This window comes from Rhamphochromis sp. 'chilingali' (assembly GCF_963969265.1).
Source record: "Rhamphochromis sp. 'chilingali' genome assembly, chromosome: 2".
Classification (NCBI taxonomy): Eukaryota; Metazoa; Chordata; class Actinopteri; order Cichliformes; family Cichlidae; genus Rhamphochromis; species Rhamphochromis sp. 'chilingali'.
Window position 1 is genome coordinate 23,162,157 of NC_137930.1, and position 22,068 is coordinate 23,184,224.

Consider the following 22,068-nt stretch of genomic DNA (forward strand, 5'->3'; position numbering starts at 1 on the left):
AAGGAAAAACAGGAATAAACTGCATGGGTAAGATGATGAGTCCCAGAGTACTTTAATGGGGTTTGGCTCTGATTCCAAAGTTCCTGGAAGTCTAGCGGAGGGAGAACGAGGATCACTCTCATGAAAGACATTCCCTCATTTGGTGCTTTGATGGATGGTGGTAGACAGCGCTGTCTGACGCATCAGGCTAAAATCTCCCATGGACATTCAGCTGGGTTGCATAAGATCCACATCATATTAATGCTCATCAAACCATTCGGTGACTCCTCGTGCAATATTGATGGGGCCATTGTCATCCTGGAAGAGACCACTTCCTACAGGGTAGGGATGTTTCATAATGGGATGAAAGTAATCAATCAGGGCAATTTACTTAATTTTTTAATTTTATTTTATTTTTTACAATAACCCTTCATTTTAAGGAGACTATCTGACCCAAACCATGCAAACAAAATTCCCAGATCCTCCAGTTTCCCACACAGATGGAGCAGAGGATCCTGTTTTTCCCTTTCATTATTCACCTTTCTATATGCAATGACTAACTGGTGATTTTAAAGTAGCTCTAGGTGCAAATGAATGACCATGAATTGTTGTCTCTCTCTGTCAACCCTGTAATGGACTGGTGACCTGTTTGTACTGTACTGCCACCTTTTCCCAAAAGTCGGCCGTCAGCTTTGCAACCCTTTAAAAGATTAGTCAGTGGCAGTTACTGAAATTATTTGCTTTACTACTGACAACAGAAGAGTCAACCACCATGCTGGCGTCTCTGTGAGACTTTGAGCTAAATGCTAACACAAGCTAGCTCATAATAATAACGGTAACACTCTGATGCTGAGCAGGAACAGCACAATGTTTAACATGCTAATGTCTGCAAATTGGCACTAGACAGAAAGCAAAGCATTGAACCAAAGCATCAGAGAAAATAAAATATGGATGATGGTGGTTCTACACGATGGAGTGGGGCTCAGAATCACAACTGAGAAGTGAAATAAACAAAAATAAACAAAAAATCTGCATCCCTTGATATGATAAAATAAAATAATCTGCCTCCATCTCAGCCACGTCTCTCTGACTTTGTCTCCAAATTGCCCACCTGCCCTCTGATAGGCTCATTTCCAATCTTCACATCTCTGCCATACATCATACCAGGTCTCTCTATTATCTTGTAAACCTTTCCTTTCAGTCTTTGCTGTTATCGCTCTGTCACAAATCACCCCTGATACTCGTCTTCACCTGCTCCACCCTGCCTGGACTCTCTCCTTTGGGTATCTTGTGCACTGTCTATCGCTTTAGATCGTTGAACCCTGGTATTTAAACTCATTTACCTTCCCTACCTCTTCTCCTTGCACCCTTCCCCCTGTCTCCTTTTCACTCACACATATATTCTGTCTTACTTGACTACTGACTTTCATTCCTCTTTTCTCCAGTGCATGCCTCCACCTCTCCAGCATCTCTTCCACCTGCTCACTATTCTCACTACAGTTCACAGTGTTGTCTATAAACAAACATCAGTCCACAGAAACTCCTGCCTGACCTAATCTGTCAGCCTGTCCATTACCAGCAAACAAGAAGGGGCACAGACCAGCTTAAACCCATGTGCCAGTCCTACTGCACTCCACACCGCTGTCTCGCTGCCCCATCCTCACCATCGCCACTTCTGACTTCCTCATGCAGTACCGCAGTTCCTCTCTTGGCACCCTATAATATGCTTTCTCTAGATCCACAAAGACAGTGCAGCTTCCTCTGACCTTCTCTATACTTCTCCATCAAAACTCTCAAAGCAGACATCACATCTGCAGTGCTCTTTCTCAGCCAACTGACTGTCAGCTCTGTTTGTAACCGAGTTTCAACAACTCCTTCCCATAGCTTCACGATATGGCTCCTCAGTTTTATCCCTCTGTAGTTACTACTCTGCACATCAGCCTTGTTTTTAAAAAATCAGTACTGGTACACTGCTTTTCCATTCCTCAGCCCTTTCTTACTCTCCAGGATTGCCCACTGCCCTCTCTCCAAGACATATTCATACCTGCACAGGTAAGTCACTAGACAATTTAATAAAGACAGTAAGATTCATCTTTTTGGAAATATGAATGTATGTATAAAATAACTGAGCCAATTAATAATGTAAATGTTGATCACCTGGCTTTCAATAATCCGATGGTGCACTAATAAAAGGAAAGGTATCCTCTCAGTCATTAGGATTCATCCTCTAAGAGGAAATGTGTATGCAAAATCTGATGGGGATGCTTTTACTGTCTTCTAGATATTTACACCAGTGATGGATCAAGTGACTGACCAACATGCAACGTGCCTATATGCAGACATTTAAAATGGATTGTCTTTAGAATATTTGGCTCTGGGCCTATGATGGCCAAGTTAATATGCAGTAACCTGAAGTGGAGCCCAGCAGCTAGACAGTATCTTCCTAAGAATCAAAGCAAAATCAGATTGAGCAGTTAAAAACAATAACAACAACGAGCCGATGACAGCCTAGGAGAAGTCAGACCTGTAGACATCCCCTCTTTTAAAGTCCCTCTCTCTCCTTCTCTCTCTGGCACTGCTATAATTTTCCCGGGTGAAATGATGGATGAGGCGGTGTCAGCCCATGTTCATTATAATGCACACTATCTATTCTTCTCAGCCAGACTCTCCGCGCTCCAGGAAATGCCAGAGTGGTATTGGACCCACGAAGAGAGGCGAGAATCCCATCTGATTTTACCGAGAGGATTTGCTGCTAGGTGCATGTTAACTCAGCACACGGTAATTCATCAATCGCTAATGAAGATACTGCGAGGCGACTGCTCATTCTCAAAAGAAACACATTCCTCTCTGGCTGTGAATGATGAACTCCCTTTGATGCCCATAATCCCCTGCAATATGCTCGTCTTGAATTAATAATAATGTGGATGGCGGCCTTTGTGTGAAACATTTGGAAAACACAGCAGTGTTTGTCCCTGAAAACTGATTTTCACAATCACATTCAAAGTAACGTCTTCATGAAGTGTAAATCCATGGCTAGGAATGTCTCTAGTTCTGCCTTATCAAAAGCAATCAACTACATGTGCAAGCTGTATCACAACCTTAAAATACATTTCCTGTGGGTGAAACATGGCACGGTGGTGCAGTGATTAGCACTGTCACCTCACAGCAAGAAGGTTGTGGGTTTTAATATACTGGCTGGCTGACTGGGAAATTTGTGTGGAGAAAGCATGGATTGCTCTATTAGCCCTGCGACAGACTGCTGTCCTGCCCAGGGTGTACCGTGCCTCTCGCCTGTGACAGCTGGGGTGTCCACCACCACTATAACCTTAAATTGGATGAGCAGAAGAAAATAGTTTTATGGAGGTGGCTTAACAAGATGACAATTATTGGTGTTTTTCTATTATTCACACCCTTATGTGACCATTTTTTGGCCCTCATATTAAATAAATAGCCTAATTAAAGTATATATTTTACAATCACGCTTGTTAACATGTCAAATTTGTAATTAACCGTGTGCTACTCTTGATTATAAACGTGACTAAAATAACGCAGTGGATGTGGATGTTATTTTTTGACATGTACCTAACCCACCCTGGCAAAGGCAGCGCCTTCCCCAAGTGTCAGCTGCCTCGGCAGCAGAGGAGGGTGACCCAGCGCGCCGTATAAACACTGCTCAGTACTGCCTCCAGGAACACCGCAAAAAGCACAAAGTACTGATTTGGACTCCAAAGATCCCGATCAGATCAAGTGACCGTGAGATTTGCCAGAACAAATGGGATGCACAGATATCTCACCACCCCATGAATCCAAAGGCTCTGCTGCCCACATTCCCATGGGAGGTCCTGTGTCTGTGCCCACATGAGTCAGAGCTGTTTTGGTATCACAGGGGACAGGGCTGATTTCTGTGAACAACTTTTATTTGCTCCACAGCAGTTTCACAGTTATAGGAAATGTCTTTGTTTGTCATTGTTCATGTGGTGCAAACCTTTTCAAGCGTATTAGCAACAGAAAAAAAAATCTTACTAATAAGGATGTTTTCCAACTTAAACTTTGGCTGTTATATCTCATCATGAATATTTAATATCACTAATAAATATTTAAGAACCGCAAACACATTTTTTAGGAGCATTAATAAAACTTGATGTCCTGACTGATATAAAGCGTCCTTTTACATGTCAGGAGACACACTTCCTGAATAAAGCGCACACGGATGCACGGCACATCTAAACAGATTGTCCGGACAAACATATTATCTTTAATCACAGCAGTAATGCTTCCTTTCTCCTCGGTCAGCAGGGGCCTGACAAAGGGGAAATGTGTGGCATATTGAAATAGATTTATTCAAACTGATAGCATCTCATCCTATCAGCTTCACACCAAGTGGGCCAAACAGTCTTCAAAGCCTTTAAGGGTGTATTGAACAAAAGAGGGGGGAAAAGTGTCCAAATGAGTTCTGGATCATTCCAGGAGCAAAGGGATCGATAACCACCAGGCTAAGCTCCTCTCGCTCATCCATCTGATTCATATCTTGCCCTCTCTCTGCTTTTTTTTTTTTTTTTTTTGTGCAGATATGAGAGGAATCACCAGACTAAAGGCTTCTGGTCTGTGGCAATATGTACCAGCTTCTGGCTGTTTTCTCAAATACATAAAGCTGTATGTAGTGATTAATGTGAGAACTGAACCAGTGTCAGGATGGACTAGATAAGTCAGCATATTGCGATCTTCACTGGAAACATAAGGCAACAAAGGGAATATACAGACATCCGTAAATAGCTCTGTTAGATCTGGAATTAGAGGTAACGTCTCTTGTGTGGAAAGGATCTTCTGATTAGCCTGGAAGTGCCACTGAGCAACTGTTTATACACTTCAAATAAGGTTCAGATGGCTGCAAATTTCGTGAAAAGTTTGCATCATGTGTCCACCTGACAGTCATGACTCACATGATTAAATTAATCAAAACACTACATCAGTCAGTTATTGTTAGTATTATTACAAATACTGTTTTATATTACTAATTTCTTTTTATATATATTATTCATGTATGTCACTTTTAGAATGCGTCTAACGAGTCATACAAAGGCTGTGAGACACTGGTGGCCCTTCTCAGCTGCTTTTTCTCTAAAGATAACATCTCAGTTCAACAGAGGGAAAATAATACACGGGCAGGTGGTTTTGTAGTGTGTAAGCACTTAAAAATCATTATATGACTCCAAATGAAAAAGTCAGATCAGGTCAGTGTTCAATGACATATTTCATTTTTCTGAGGGCGGAGAGATGAAACGCTTTTGGGCTAAATAAAGTAACTATTGAATCTTAAGGCCTCTAGGGGGATCCACATGCAAAGGTCTGCATATTCTTCTGTTTTGAGCAAGAGCAGCCCAGTTACTTCAGTGTAGTCAGAAAAGACTCTTTTCAGAAAAAAAAAGAGCATCAGGTTAGCATAACTAAGTAACTGCTGAGCAAGATTAAAGACCGAATCCAGTTAACTTTGATATCCAACCATAAAGAAAACCCAAGCAAATATAATGCATGTACAGCATGTGAGTCACTAACAGTAACACAAATATTTTATGTGCTGACTTCTGAATGGCCTCTGCAGTACAAGGAAAGAGTGTCTGCATAATAATGCTTTGTTCTTAAGCCTCAAAGGAGACTGCTTGACACAGGACCTGAACCGCATGTTTATGGATGGAGTTTACAAAATCTCTAACAGCACACTTGTAATATAAATATAACTTGTGTACACTGCATTGACAGAATAATAATCAGTACATATTATTATAATGCACTTCCACTGGATAGATTAAATCAAGCAAAAATTGGAATATTTCCAGGCAATTTCATGTCTTTGGTATTCTGCCTGGAAACCCGAGTAAGTATCAAATCAAATCAAATCAAATCACTTTTATTGTCACATCACATGTGCAGGTACACTGGTACAGCACATGTGAGTGAAATTCTTGTGTGCGAGCTTCACAAGCAACAGAGTTGTGCAACAATACAATAACGTAAAACAAGCAAAATATAAGAATGGCTAAATCTGAGACTAATAAATATATGTACAATATATAATAGTATATGCATTACTGGATGTGTATACTAAATATGTTTTTCTACGTGTGTGTGTGTGTGTGTGTGTGTGTGTGTGTGTGTGTGTGTGTGTGTGTGTGTGTGTATACATATTTTACAAATTAAATAGAGTAAACAATAAAATAAAATATATAAAAATATACAGAGTTGGTTGAGACATGTGCAAAACAGAGGCATTTATATACAGTATGGAGTGCATAATGTTGAAGTTCCAGTAGTGAAGCTGAGGTGTCTATGATGTGTTCAGCAGTCTGATGGCCTGATGGAAAAAGCTGTCTCTCAGTCTGCTGGTTCGGGACCGGATGCTGCAGAACCTCCTTCCTGATGGAAGTAGTCTGAACAGTTTATGGCTGGGGCGACTGGAGTCCTTGATGATCCTCCCCGCTTTCCTCAGGCAGCGCTTCCTGTAGATGTCTTGGAGGGAGGGAAGCTCACCTCCAATTATCCGTTCAGAGCGAAGTATTTGTGATGGGTTGAGTTTGTTGGCTTACTTAAATTTGAAATTAAAATTTAACAATAGCATGAGATTCTTTTCAAATTATTTATTTGATCTATTTTCATGCTAAAACAATAACTACACATATTACAAAGAAAAAAGCATCAATGACAGAATTTGCTAAGTGTGTACACAATTGTTGATCTTGAGAGGAAACCAACAAATCTCTATTCAAACCAGCATTTATCAAATGTGTGGCCTTAATGTCTTGGAATATGTAAAGCTGTAAGAAAATTACAGAGGTGCTTTCACTTTTAATGCTGTTTTAATGTATAGTAAAAGCTTTAGCAAACTATTGCCCAGTTGCGAAAGCCTGAATGGGGCCGTATCAGCAGGCTACTATTATCTCCCAATATTAGCTATTTGTTGATCTATCATTAATAACACCCGATAGATAAAAATGTAAAAAGCAAAGAGACGAAAGAAACACCCTTCAGCATAGTTTGTTCACCACCAGGCGAATAACTTAATAACTAACAGGAATTCGGTATATTAATTTTAAAAAAAAAACTGCTTGACTGTTTTCTTTTTTTGTAAAACTGTACATTCGAAAATTCATTGATGACAGCAACAATTATATTTTAGCATTAAAAATATATTCAAAATGCATTTTAGCATTTTTAAATGTTTTTAAAAATAAATATTTAACTTTTTTGACACCATACACTAAAACAATAGTTGAAATATAGTAGTAAGTAGATATACAGTTAAACAGCCAACTCAACATGACCTTGGTTCTGGCGTCTTAGGCCTTGGGGCTAGGGTGGGGTTCATGGTGGACTTGACTCGTGATAACCTGTGTGTCTTTCAAATCTTGGCTGCGGCCCTGAATACAACCACTCTAAATAACTCCCAATCTTTGGTTTGACTCCTATTGAGTATTTTCATTTTTTCGCGTGAGACAAGCCTCAGAAATGTTTTCAGATTATATGTGATGCACATGCTGAGTGTAAGACTAACCTACATAGATATCTCTTATGAAACACTGTGTGCTCAGTAAGTCATTCTGACCTCTATTCTGTCACATCCTCTGTTGTGAGAGCACAGATACATTATGTAACCAATGCATCACAGAATGACACCGTGCAGTGATAAAAAAAAATAATATATATATATTTAATAAATAAAATAATAACCCTTCACGGCGCGTTTCAGGCAGAACAAAAGATCACAGAAACAAAGCGCACTGTCGCGTCCGCCTCTAATATCAAATACACTCAACTACTGTAATCCTGGACTTTGATCACGTGAGTACAAACTTGGCCAAATGGAAAAGGCGAGTCTCGGGTAGTACGCTTCCGACCGCCATTACATTACAATGCGCGGTGGGCTGGACGATCGTGCGCGAAGAAACGCCACAGCGCTCGGCGTAAAACAAACAGACACGGAGGGTGAGAGTGACACATTCGGGCTGCGCGCACGCATACACTTCCATAGCTGCATAATAACGCCGTCTGAGAGATAAACAATGAGGAAGGAGTCGCCGCCGAGGAAACCAAACACGCCTTTGAGGATTTAATTCAATAGCGAAAGAGAAACAGGAGGATGCGCTTTTAAATGCCGAGGTGGTGCTTTATGAGACATTTCAAATATCTTTATATCTGCAGCATGCAACATATTCTTTATGTCAGCAACGGGCGCCAGACAAGGACGGACACTTCTGCTTGAACTGTGCGTTTTTAAAGAAATCCTACCTGATATATGTATTTTTTTTCTGGTGTGCAAGACTGAGGCTGTTGTGGTCGCGAGAGGACGTTTCGTAATGATACAAAGCTGAAAGGAAGGAAGGATTTTTTCAAACCTCCGTCTGCACAGACGCCTGTTTGTCGTTTTCCTGCTGGTGGAGTGAACCCTGCAAGAAGAGTTTTTTTCTTGTCTCAACGCTTTGACTCATGATTCAGGCTAACTGAGGAGCCCGCTCGACTTTGTCCGTCCTGCCGCGGAGGAGCACTTGGTTGGTTGGTTGGTGTGTGTTTGTGTGGAGGGGGAAGCTTTTTTTAGAGACCTCTCCGTCTGCGCTCCCGTTTAATTCAAGAGCAACAGAGGGATTAAACATTCCTGCCCGCACCACCCGTTTGTGTGTGTGTGTGTGTGTGTGTGTGTGTGTGTGTGTGTGTGTGTGTGTGTGTGTGTGTGTGTGTGTGTGTGTGTGTGTGTGTGTGTTTTCACGCACACTGGGGTTACATTATTGTGAGAGGAACGGTTGTGACAAGAAAGACGGCTATAAATAGCACACGCGATTCTCGAAAACTATCACAAGTGGTGCATCAGCTTGTGGAAACGGAATCAGATATCCTGCGTGCTCCTCAACTTGATTGTTTCGCAGTGCAGCGATTATATTTCAAGAAGTTTTGACTCTTTAATTTTTTTGTTTGTTTTAGGAGGAGGAGAGGAGGTAGGCTGTTCCCAGAGCGAGGAAGAAAAGGGAGTCGTCGTCCCCCCCCCCTTACAAATGGATTACGGTCATTTAATGATGAAACTATCCGCGGAGAGACTGATTTGGAAACAGGCGAATCTTCCTCGGGATTGAAATGGATACATTTGTGCGCTCTCCGGCTGTTGACAGTGATCAGATTTGGAATCGCCCGACCTGGATTGTAACAATGTTGTGATCCCCCGCACACGCTTGGATATATCAACACTACAACACAGGCTTTTTTTGTTTTTATTTTTTTAATGCATTTTGCACTTCTTTTTGAAAACGCCCATCCGACCACTCCGAGCCTATTATCCGGACCTCTTGTGAGGTTATAAACCTGCTTGTTTTTTTAAATTTCATTTTTTATATATAAATTGTTATTTTTAATTTTTTTTTATATTTTTGGGGGGCAGATTCGTGAGGGAACCGATTTGTCAGCCCCTGCTCGGTGTTTGATAACCGATGTAGGATTTCGACATGCCCTGCGCTGACGACCCCAAAGGCGGACCATTATGACTACATCGGCGAATTGGGTGGCTAACGGGGCAAGCCTTGAGGACTGCCACTCCAACATCTTCTCTCTGGTACGGTATTAATAAATCATGTTCGTCACAGACACGCGAGGCGGCTGTGATGGACAAGTCATAAGACAGTGGGGAGGCACGCTTTAATGTGTGTCTGCTGTACGAAGGTGAACCAATCGCTGATGTTGTTATTAGGCAATCATTAACACGGGTTAGTGATTCGGAATAAACAGCATATTTCACCACTGTATGCCTGATATCATAAAAGGAGGGTTTAACGAGGATAATTCAACTTTGCTATCACATTTTCAAACCAAAACAAATCTCGTGGCGCTTTAAAACGCAGGGTTCAAATGCTACTACAACTGACTGGTCAATTATTTGTGTATTTGCATGTATCTGGCAAGTAAACAATAGATAAACAGTCATTTATTTTCTCCCTATGAAGAGCACAGTGGCCATTATCCTCCACCCCCTTTAAATAATCATTTCACTGGAAATCTTGCAGGAACTCTAACGCATTGCCAAGCAACTAACTTGGAAAGGAGCCCTGCTGCTGCCGCTGTCAGATATCTCTACAGCCAGAGAATAAAGCAAAAAAAACCCCCCCAAAAAAAAAACAAAACCCAAAGACACCCCCCCCCCCCCCCCCCCAAAAAAAAAAAAACCAAAAAAAACAAAAAAACCTCCGATTTTCAGAAAATAATAGTTTTATGCATGGCGCTGCTAGAAAAAAAAATGCTACCTATCTCATAAATTGGAAAAAGAAGAAGATCTGAGAATGAGAATTAGTGGAATAATTGTCTCACAAGAGAATTTTTTTTCAAAGCAAGAGAGATCTTGACAGGCAGCATCATGTATTAGGCACACAACGGAAGCAGCACTTTCACACTGAAAAACAAGGTGTTTTTGACTCTCCAGGCAGCAGCATTTTTGCAGAGGGTGGAAGAGAACCGAGCGGCGGTGCTTTCACAGTTTTTCATCCTGCAATCAGCGAGTTAACTGTCTTACTACAACAGGCAGCCAAGTGGAAAGGCATGCGGTAGACTGAGCTCAGGCGCAGGCTGCCGCTGAGAACCACAACAACATATGGGTCCTGGGGGCTTTTCTTTAGGTGATCATGCAGGTTGTCGAACTGCAACAGCAGTTGGGACCCTGTTACACTACATACTGAAGTCATAGGGGCACATGTCACATGATTTAAAAAGCACGACACAAAACAGGAGATAGGGGAAGAATAGACTTTGTAGTTAGCACAGAAAGTCAAAATGAATCATCACTTCTTCTTTCTTGTGTACTTGAGTAATATTGGTGTCTGTAACTGGAACAAAGGGGGGGATTTCGAGCTATTTGAGACGCTTGTTTGGATTGCAGTTGCACAGAAACACTGGCATTACGCTAGAAGTCAGCCTGTCAGAAAAGAAAACATCGATTGCCTCTCTGTCACCGTGTCATTCGCGGATATTCCCTTGTGTGTGCGTGGGTGTGTGTCGGGGGAGAGAGCTTGCATTCACTCGCTGTGGCATTATTGGCCATCGTGAACATCCCTTTCAAACGCAGGGAGAAAGACACCATCCATCAGCTGACTTGTTTAGAATATTTATGACTGGCTGGTGCCTAAGTGGTTGCTCACTGGCAGGACTCATGCAGTTCCAAGACGGGACAAAACACTAATGAGACACCGAGTATCCTGATTAGAGGGGATGATGGAGACAAAGAGACAGCAATGAAGAGTTGCATTTTGATGCTCATGTGACAAAATGCGGCAGAGGTGGAGGTTGAGGTGCTGTTAATATCACCCGAAGGGAATGAAATGAATCAGCAAACAAAATCTTCAGCATATTCGCGCTTATTGTTTCCTGCAGGCGTCGCTTTAATGCAGAAACGGTTATTGATTAGTGGATGGAATATTGATCAACAAGGAGAGTAATTATTACCTTTATTTAACCAGGAAGTCCCAATGAGCTCAGATCTGTTTTACAAGGGAGGCTTGGCCAAGGTAATCAATCACAATATAATAAATATAATATGTTAAAAAAAAGAAAGCTACAAATACAACTTAAAATACAAGATCTACAGCATAATGTAGAATATATAAATACTCATAACATTTAACATGCACAGGTCTCCTGCAGTGCATTCATTCCTTATGATGCTTTTAAACTCACCACTAGATGCAGGCATGATGGAGATGAGGTCTTTCTGTCTGAACTATAAGCACATCAGGAAACAACCATTTAGAGGAAAGTAGCTGGTAACTGTTACAAAGCTACAAAGGTAGAGTGGAAGCTTAGTTACTATTGCTTTGTAGATTAGATGAACCAGCTACTCCTATTCTTCTGATTTTATGAATCAGTCGAAGGCAGCATCAGGTTTTTTTTTCTTTTTCATGACAATAAAACTGGCTCTGAGGTGGGATGTTTGTGTTTTTTATCTTTCCCTCTAGGTTGTGTTCTAGTGGCTAATCACTGAGCGCTCCTGCTCTGACAGCCTGTTAAACAGCATTCCAGCATGCATTAACCTTGTCGCTCACACCGACTTGCTTACTGTTATTGCAACCCGCACCAGTAAAAAAACAAGGGTACCTTAGGAAGCATAAGCTCCCATAATGTGGGAACTTCATGGGGGCACGGTAGGATTACTGTCATGAGCTCCGTGTGGCCCGTGTCAGATTCTTGAGATTGCTGCAATCACACAACCCACAAAACAACTGTCTTGTGTGCTGGAGATCATCCATCTGTGACAGAAAGCAAACAAGAACCTTTTAGGTGGGAGGCAAAAAAAAAAAAAAAAAAAGAAAGGAAAAAGAGGTGACACGGTGAGCTAAGTCGAAGTGGCACTGAAACAGGGAAGGGTGGAGGAAAGGGAGAAGAGGAGAAACAGGAATGTTTTGGGCTAAAGGAGCGAGCAGAGAGAGAGGGAGAGGCTGATGGACTGAAGCAGAATCTGTTTTCATTTTAGGAAAGTATTATGACTGATGTGCATTTCCTGACTGCTAGCCTCAGCCTATTTGAGCGAGAAACTGAGAGTGAAAGAGTGAGACAGAGCACGAGAGAAAATTAAAGAGGGAGAATGTAATGGGAAAGAGAGTGAGTGAGAGAGAGAGAGAGAGAGAGAGAGGGAACAGTCATCTTTCTGTGGACTGGGCAGGTTCTTGTAAGACTGAGTCCCAGCCTGAATATGAAACGCAAGGAGGAGACAGTTAAGAGCCTCACAACACAGGAAGCCTGTGTGTGTGTGTGTGTGTGTTTGCACTGGGCACACTGTAAACCATGCAGACTCTGGAGGAAAACTTCAAACACCCGTCATATTATACACACAGGCAGACAAACACACCCGGAGATGCTTTCACAAACACAAGCAGCAACACAAAAAGAGAGGTGGTGGTTAAGAAAAATAAACACCCACATTCCCACACTCAAACATATGTATCGCAAAAGTGCACGGGCACACTAAAGTCCTCCCACTCTTGCGTGCGCGTACACACCATGCACCTCGTCGCCTTCATCCGGGGTGTGAATGTATCCTACATCCCGGGCTTGTGCAAACATATGTGGAATGGAGAGACCTTAATTAAAGGACTTCTCCTGTCCCCCTCGACAGAGGCACGTGGAGTGTAACACTGGTAATTAAGTGTCCTCAAGTAGAGGTCTAATGTGATCAACTAAAAGGTGCTCATTAGCCAAACTGTATTCCAATAGAGCTGGTGGTTGGATAGTGTGCATGTCGTGGTCTGCTGAGCCAAGAAATTGTTAAACTGGGCATCATTTGAATTGTGTGTTGGAACTATACAGCAAGACTACTGTTTTTGGTATTTGGTACACTCAGAGAATGAAAAATGTATAGCTGTTTAATATATATATATAGGTTGTTTGTTTGTTTCTACCATAATGACCTCTAAAAATAAATAATTATTAGCAAATAATGTCACGTATATTACTAGTAGTAGATTGTCGGTCCTCTCAATACGATAGATATTTTTAACATTTTGAGATATTCAGAGATTTATCATTTTTTATTTAAACTGCTAATTATGATCACCTAACAAAAGCACCCAGGACCCATATGTTGTTGTGGTTCTCAGTGGCAGCCTGCGGCTGAGCTCAGTCTACCGCATGCCTTTCCACTTGGCTGCCTGTTGTAGTAAGACAGTTAACTCGCTGATTGCAGGATGAAAAACTGTGAGTTAAACTTTGTCAGTATTTGTTTTACCAAAAAGATAGTTATGTCACTTCAGTTTTTCTCTTGCTGCAAAATGAGATTAGATTGTCAAGCATCAGGGCGATCGTGGCTCAAGAGTTGCGAGTAATCGGAAGGTTGCCAGTTCGAGCCCCGCCTTGGACAGTCTCGATCGTTGTGTCCTTGGGCGAGACACTTCACCCGTTGCCTACTGGTGGTGGTCAGAGGGCCCGGTGGCGCCGGTGTCCAGCAGCCTCGCCTCTGTCAGTGCGCCCCAGGGTGGCTGTGGCTACAATGTAGCTTGTTATCACCAGTGTGTGAATGTGTGTGTGAATGAGTGGATGACTGGACGTGTAAAGCGCTTTGGGGTCCTTAGGGACTAGTAAAGCGCCATATAAATACCGGCCATTTACCATTTACCATACCAACGCTGTCACTGGAACCTGCTATAAATGAATAAAAAATTCAGACTAAACAATAAGTTGGCAGTTACATTCAATCTGTTTCTGATGATAGAGCAATTAACTATGATAACTTTAATTGTGATGTCAAAAATCACATGTCCGTTGCTGTCTGTGTAGAAATTCACTATTAACGATTACAATTGCACTGAGCAATATTCCTGTTCTATAGTAACATAACCAGAATACAACCAGCTGGCAGCCAATTGAGTCGAGTCCCCTTGAATTCTGCTCATTGACAAAGATTCATTCAGACTGAGGGCAACATGCCTGCAGTCTGTATTTATAAACTACTTGCAACTATTTGCAAACCTTCGACAATCTCGCTGAGAGCAGTTGCAGTCAGTCCAAGTCAGACTGCAACTGTTTGCAGAAAGGTTGCCTCCTACCAGGTGACATGTACCAATCGCCTTATGATCAAAAGTGTGAGTGATTGTGCTGGTGTTGGATGTTTTTTCGGTTTCCTTGGCTAACATTATCTCAGGATTGTGGTACATGAGGTTATCCCGCTTATTCATCGAATTCCCAGAGTATTTTGGGATTGTCTGTCCTGTATCGATACGCTATCACTACGTGAAACTATGCTGCATCAGGTTCCCCCTACATCTAATAAGTAGCAAAACATACAAAAGTAGCAGGAGTATGTGAGTAATAGCTTAGATGTAGTGTCACCATGATGCTGTTTATTCTTCTGCTGTAAATGGCCTGCTCAGTGCACGTCTCAGTCACAGTTATTTACCCGCCAAAATCATGGGAGTCCAGCCATAAACCAGTCTTTAGTAACAATTTTTCAAACTGTAGCTAAAGACATGCAGTGATAGCACGCAGAATGACTTGTTTCCTTGTGTAAACACAAGCATTTTTTTAAGAATAAATTAGCCAATAAGCAAGAAAAGGTAAAGGAAATTTTTTTAAGAAGCATTAGCTACAACATATGTAGTGTTAAACTTGGTTAAGACTACATTAAGCTGTTGAATCGTATGTTTTTAATGGAAGACACCCCACGCTGTCCTTGGTGAACATTATAAAAGCGGAGGAAGAAACTGCTCACTGGTGTGTTTTGTTATAGAATATGCAAGTGTATAGCACAAGGGATTAAGTCATTCCAGGCTTGTCTACACATACAGTTGTCAGTATAAATTTAGCATCTTTCAAATCTATGTGTATATAAATAAGAAAAAGATGATTACAAAATCAGGATCTGTCAGATGAAATGATGAGTAAACAAACCTTAATCTAGGCATTCGATATCAGATGCCGGCATTGTTTAAATAAATGCGCTGCGGCTTTTTTATACAAAGATTTTTAAGGGCGACACTGAAGCCAGGACAGCATTAAGGAGTGATCATTCCAGGCTGCTCGCTTGTAGTTCACACAGGTAGCGCTGGCTTCACCTAGCCTCTGTGCGACACCTCCCACTAATCTGCCATCGCCGCCGCAGAGGGAATCCTTTGTCATGGCAATAGGTCTTGTTCAAGCAGTGGCCCACCTGTCTGCCTGGACAGGGCATGCTCTGTGTCAGAAACACATGCTGCACTCAAATAAGTTGTGAATGACCAGTGTAGTAGTTACAGAAATAGGATAGAGTACGAGTCGAAAACAGGAAGACGGGAATCGCCTCGCTCGTACTTCTGTTTTCACTACACATCCCTTTTCTCGTAAATACTCTCGAGCGTAGTCATGGATCTTATCTGAGCAGAGGGCTTGTCAGGGACCTGCCGCAGAGGTGAAGAACGGTTCAAAGGCAGAGTGGGCGGGAAGGGAGGGAAGGAAGCGCCGCCGGTCCCAGAGCTGGATATGGGACAGGATGGTGCAGGAGTATTTTGGAGCACGGTGGCTTGAGTGTGAAATATGTAAACCCAGCAGTGCCAGCTGTGTTCTATTCTTAGCGCCCGCTGGTGCTCCTGCATGTGTGTAGGGCGACAGAAGTCTGAGAGGGGAAGGAGGATTGGCAGGAATGGGCAGTAGCTGGTGCCATCAGCTGCCCGTGACAGCTGGAAAGTTTGGTAGGTGGTTGGCGAATAGGCTGATAGACTTTTAGAGAAATGTGTATTGAACACATCATTGTTTAGTGTTGCTTTTGCCATTTTCTTGTCATACTGGGATAAAAAGTACAACATTTTCTTAGCTTTGCACAAGAAAACATTTTATTCACAGAAGAAAAATACATATATATATATATATATATGTATACAATTTAGACTAAATGGATACTGTGTATTACACAGTAGGTTATATTATTTGTATGATAATGACATTAAAAATAATCCAAAAGGTACAAAAGAGCACAAAGACAGCTGTGAGCTGTAGTTCAGACTTATTCTACCTGCCACTCAGAGTGGTCCCACCTCTAGTAATGCATATATTTCAGCCGTAATGAAATTTAAATGGGCCAGTTATAAATAAAAATCAGTTTCATGCAGCTGTTATGAAGGGGAAAGTAGCTATAAAAACCAAAGCTGTATTTTACCATGCTATAAAGACGTTTAACTCTATTGTAAGGTTGGACATTTTAACATGAGGGTCTGTGGGGACTGACTTGCTTTTACAGCCAACCACAAATGGACATTGGAGGCACTGCAGTTTTTGGCACTTCAGCGTTGGCTTCATTTTTCAGCCCTGGAGGTTGTAACTTGGATGATGCAAAACAGCTCTTGATATACATTAAAGCCATGATTTAAATGTTTTATGAAAATATTTAGAAAATAAGGAGCCATGCATACTTTCCTAAAACAAGTTGACGTTGTAGTTAATTATAGATCCTAAGTAAATGCAGTTTCCATCAATTCAGTTGTTATTTGTTATCTAAAAAAAATAAAGATATCCCCAGCAGAGTCACATTTCCACCTACTTCTGCTGTTTTCCGCTACACATGAATTTCACTTTGCTCCTCCACATCTGGATTCAACACAAATTCCAAAGGATGGTACCTAATTGTTAGACATATTCCAGAAACCAGTCAAACTTTTGTTTTATGATGCCGCAGGTCTCATGTAGCATCACACAGGCGTGCTGGGCTTTCCTCGGGGAGATCTGTTTGCTGTCTCTCCACCTGACTGCAGGCCAATCGACAAAGAGAATTTCTTTTAAGGGAGATATTGCCCTGCTTGTAACTGGGCAAATATTTTCTGCAAGCCAGACAGCTTTGCCAATATCATGGCTGGCTGGGATTCAATTGCTGTTAGAGCGCACTTAGGTTAAAGGGTTTCTCATAGAGCTGCAAAACAAGAGGGGAGAGAGAAAACATTAATGTTGTCTGCCGCGCTGTTGCAAATTCTAATTATCGTGTGTTCATGTTCCATTGAGAGATTATCTGCGACCAATCAGACGGGTACTTGATGAGAACAAACACATTATGTGCAGACTGTTGATTCACGACCGTTTGTGCATTGATTCTCACTGCTCTGCCAAACGGCGCGCTCTCTCTCATCTTGAATTAGGCAGACACTCATGATTTTTCAAATGCTAATGAAAATTTGTACAGCTCAATTTCAGTCCTGGCTTGCTTTATGGAATAAATGGACATTGCAGCGTAATAGCGAAGCACAAAGAGGTTTGATGGAATATTTACCAGACAGGACTGAGTGAGTGTGAAGACACGGGGCTGAAAGCGTTCATGCCATGTTGTTGTTGTATCGGGTTGTAAAGAGTGAATGGATGCAAGAGGAGGACTTGAGTGGGATTACATAAGATTGTGTGAGTGCAGAGGACTTTTAGTGTAAAAGCTCTGATTGGCTACCACGCCCACTTAGTAAGCAAAACAATGGATTACAGACAGCAGTCGGGTGAGTTGCAGGTTGGAACCTGTTCAGGTGTGACCTACTGAGATACTAATGGCCTGGCAATGCCTTAGCCCTCCACCCACTCACCTACATGCAGTTTCGTGCTTTTCAGGTTCCTTCCTTATATTCTGTTTATCTGCTGTGTGATGAAACAACTGAAAAATCATGTTGACTTATGGAGGGCTGTCTTTTTATCTGAAACGGTATCCCTGTGGGGGGGGGGGGGGGGGGGGGGGGGGGGGGAATCAATGCAGGAAATTACAAGCCAAATTAGATATTTTTCATACTGCTTATGCTCCATTTGCCCAATTTCAGGAACAATCAGACTATTAACTACTTGTAGGCATTTCAAAAAGCCTCCATGCAGTGCTAATTGTACAATTACTGCACTGAGTAATTTTTTTTAATACAATTTAAGTCATTCTTGCTGCACAAAAACTCAGTGTGTAATCCTGTACAACGGTAATGTTCAGTCACATCGGAGCTCATGAATTCCAGCTGTATGGGGTGGGGGGGAGTAATGCTGTAATTTCTAACAAATATTCTTAATCTATTGTAAGTTCAGCATTAATGAAATTGTAAATAACATTTAGCTGTAAATAGTGATATGATGAGCAATAATACTTGCTAATTATTATTAACAATATAAAATCTGAGACTTTGGCATTCATTCATTCGACTAATTTGACTGAACTGTCATATAATATGTCTTGTATCATATCTGATAAAAGACTAAAATTTCCACTGTGCTGAAATGTGCCAACAAACAGTTTATTTTATATTATTTTTAATGAACAACAAATTTCTAATTAGTTGTTAATGATTAGCAGATAGCTTTGCTCATATTAAAATAAAGATGTCATTACTCACTAGCGAGCCTAGCTCATTCCCAGGGTGTCAAACCGCCGTTTTGTCAAAGCCACTGGCGTCCCAAAGATCCACACAAGGCGGCCTTTGGTGTTGCAGCTGTGACACAACTGTCCCAGCAATAGTGAGACTGGTCTGAGATCCAGCGTCACGTATTAGACTCCCTTGGTGGCATATCACTGTGTTCTGTATATGTGCCATATAACCCCCACACACTCCTAAACAAACTGCCATAAATGTCAGTTTGAGCTTAATAATATCTAATATTGTAAATACTTTATTGCATATTAACAGGAAATAACTATTAACAAAAATGTAATTAACAGTAAATTAAAAAAACTAATTAATGATCAATTTAGCATTTATTAACGGTGGTTGTTATGAAGTGTTGGGAGGTGTAGCTGTGCTCAGGAGGGTCATGCAGCATGCGGCTCTGTGATTTTGAGATTTTTACAGTACTGTAATGTTATATTTTCACTGTAACCCTGGAGACAGAAATCTCCAAACTTGAATATCTTGCTGAATTCCTACAGATGTTGTATGTTGCCTAGCAACTGTTTTTACTTCTCTCTCTTCCTCTTGTGATTCTCCGTTTTTCTGTCTTTTGTGTCTTTTGCTCATTTCTCCCTCCCCGTGGCTTGTCACAGTTAATTAAGTTACACCAGAGACACTAGTAAAGCAGGGGCTGGTTTATTTATTCGCACGTTAATAATTCAGTCGGAGCTGGACCGCTGCTTTAGTCTGTCCCTTAATGCTTTGAAAGCAGCCTAATGCTGCAGCTTGTGTTGTTTCATTTTGCAAATGGCAGGGGATCTTGTCTTTCAGATGTGGCTTCGCTACTGTACGCAGTGTCCAGCTGTCTTTGTTGGTCTTCCGCCGCTGCTCCTCCTACCTCCTACTTCTCTTTGTGTCAGGTGAGAAGTCAGGGTTTGATGGAGGCTTTCCGCGGCGTGATTGGCAGGTCTATCCGTCACTCAGCCCTGGGGACTCTCACTGCTCTAATTAGGTCGCTTGGCTTGCTCACCTCCCAGGGCTGGATGCTGCAGCAGAGCACAGATCAAATGACGGTCCCTTGTTTTGCAGGGGCTTGTAAAGGTGGTGGCAGAAGGCAGAGGAAAGGCATCTGTTTAGTGTCCCAGAGGCCTTTTTTCTACACCTGTTTGGCGCTTTGGTGTCGCTCTCGCTTCCTCGCAAGTGCAGTAATGTGCATCGCTCTTCATTTGTGTTGTAAAATGCCAGAAGGGAGCGCGACTCCTTGTGGGTTAATTTGATTTCAGCGGGTTAATTGATGAAGGGGGAGTCGTTGCCTGTTCTGATTTTTGCCACTGGCTCCTCTAACTGGTGCCTTCTCGGTGTTGACTTAGCAATCGCAGCCTCAGAGCTCACGTTGTCTTTGTTCATATTTAATTTCCGCACTTGATTTTCCGTTGGACTGCTTCAGCATTTCAGCGCTGAAGCGATAAACAAACAAACACACACGCAAAAAAAAAAACTGTCATTAAAGTTGTAAGATTTCACTTCCTTTTTTAAAATTGTGACATCTACTGTAGAACCAAGTGTGGCTCAATGCTGCAGCAATCACTGAGCAGTTACTTTGCTGAAAATACTAAAAGAATGGCAGCTACTATGTCTGCTCGCAGCATAGCCAAACAGATCAGTAATTGACCTTTCTCATCAGGCCGCACAAAAAAAATTGGAATCTGATTTCATTCTGCAAGCAGAACAGCAGAGAAGTGGCAACCTATTTCTTTATCCGACGATGTAAGGGAAGAGAACCAGGCAGCATGTGGAGAAAGAGAGCCGTGAAAGTGGAGAGAACTGAAGCAGGGAAAACTACTGTGTAGCTGTCAATAATGCCCCAGATTAAAGCTTTCTTGATTTGAAGATTGATTTTGAGGCTAACCAAGGAAAAAAAATTACATTTTGTTTCATTTAGCTCCTTCACAAACGTATCCAGTGCGTTCCCAGTTGCATGCTTTTAACGTGAATGCTTTCAGTTCTAAGAGAATAAGAGGATGTGATCTTGTTCACATTGGCCTAAATGTGACAGCCACATGCCATAAAAATGACTATGAGGGGAATTAATACGTGTAAATATTAAAGGGGATTTCCATAGATGGAGTTTCTTAATTTTATTCTGCATGCACAGCTAATTTCTGTCATGTCAAGAAAACAAAATCAAAGTCCAATTATTGCAAGTACCATTCATGAAAATCTTTATACTCCCAAGTACAATATGTAAGAAACGATGTTTAATAATCTCACATTTTACATGTAACAACATTATGTGTGTTTTCTTAAGAGCTTATCTAACTTAGTGTTGTGGGAATGCGACAGTCTGTCCCAGCTGATACAGAGCTAGCGGTTTACACACACCTAGGAGAGGATTCTAGTTCATCACTGGTCCTAAAACAACCAAACACTGTCTTAACCCACACCTACCAAATAACGGGACACGCACGGCTTTACCCAGAATACCCAGATTACCCAAAATCCACTGCTTCTTATTCGTATACAGCATATGTTTCTTCCTACTTTTTTCTACTGTGTGATGTCAGTGAGGGCAGATATGCTTGCGATCATCTCAGGCGCAGAAGTCCTGCCCACCTGCTCATCAAACCTTCTGCTTGCGAGAGGCAGCCAATCAAAAGACACTTGACTTAAAGCGGCGAGGACTCATTTTCAGAGAGCAAATAAAGTCCTCTGACATTGAATCAAAGGGAGATGGATGCTGTTGTGTTTGTCTGATAAAGACAACAAGTCTTATCTAAAGACTCACGGGCATCACAAGCGATCTGAACACACCCCAAATATTGGCAGCTTGGCAAGCGGCTAATCAGATTTGACATTGATGAGAAAGCTATGCCACTCTAAGACAGACTAAGTGTTCGGCATGTGCCAGAGTAGGTAAAACTGCTGAGCCAAGCTATCTCTCAATCGCCTAAAGTGGCTCCTTTGTCAGCCGGCTCTTGCGCTGAGATTCCTAAAGAAGTGGCGTCTCTCTCAGACGACATTGTCTGTGTGCTTTCTGTCAGCTTTGGTAGAGTATTAGGCGCTTATCCTCTCAGATGATCACATCGGCTGCGTTCCTGTTAGAAGCTCAGGCATTTGCCAAATATATTTAGTCGACCAAGACTAAATATATTTCCTCTTAACTTTCGGTGTAAACGCGTGTTTTCAAAGATCTCTTCTGTCTTCTGCGGCTTTATGTGCTATGGCTTTTCACGGCAGTCGTTTGTCCTGAAAGTGAAAGGAAGTGCTCCGCAGAGTC

At 41.8% G+C, this 22,068-nt stretch overlaps 1 protein-coding gene across 7 annotated transcripts in view; it reads left to right on the plus strand.

Annotated features, from left to right (window-relative positions):
* Positions 1-5,988: 5,988 nt before the first annotated feature.
* LOC308390574 (mediator of RNA polymerase II transcription subunit 13-like) overlaps positions 5,989-22,068 on the plus strand; it is a 90,867-nt gene continuing 74,787 nt past the window's right edge. For 2 of the 7 annotated variants that reach the window (XM_080872738.1, XM_080872744.1), the window contains exon 1: positions 5,989-9,568. In XM_080872738.1, the coding sequence (XP_080728864.1) occupies positions 9,497-9,568 (72 nt within the window). In that variant the 5' untranslated portion in view covers positions 5,989-9,496. The remainder of the gene's footprint in view (positions 9,569-22,068) is intronic. The other 5 variants (XM_080872740.1, XM_080872741.1, XM_080872742.1 and 2 more) reach the window with 5 other exon arrangements.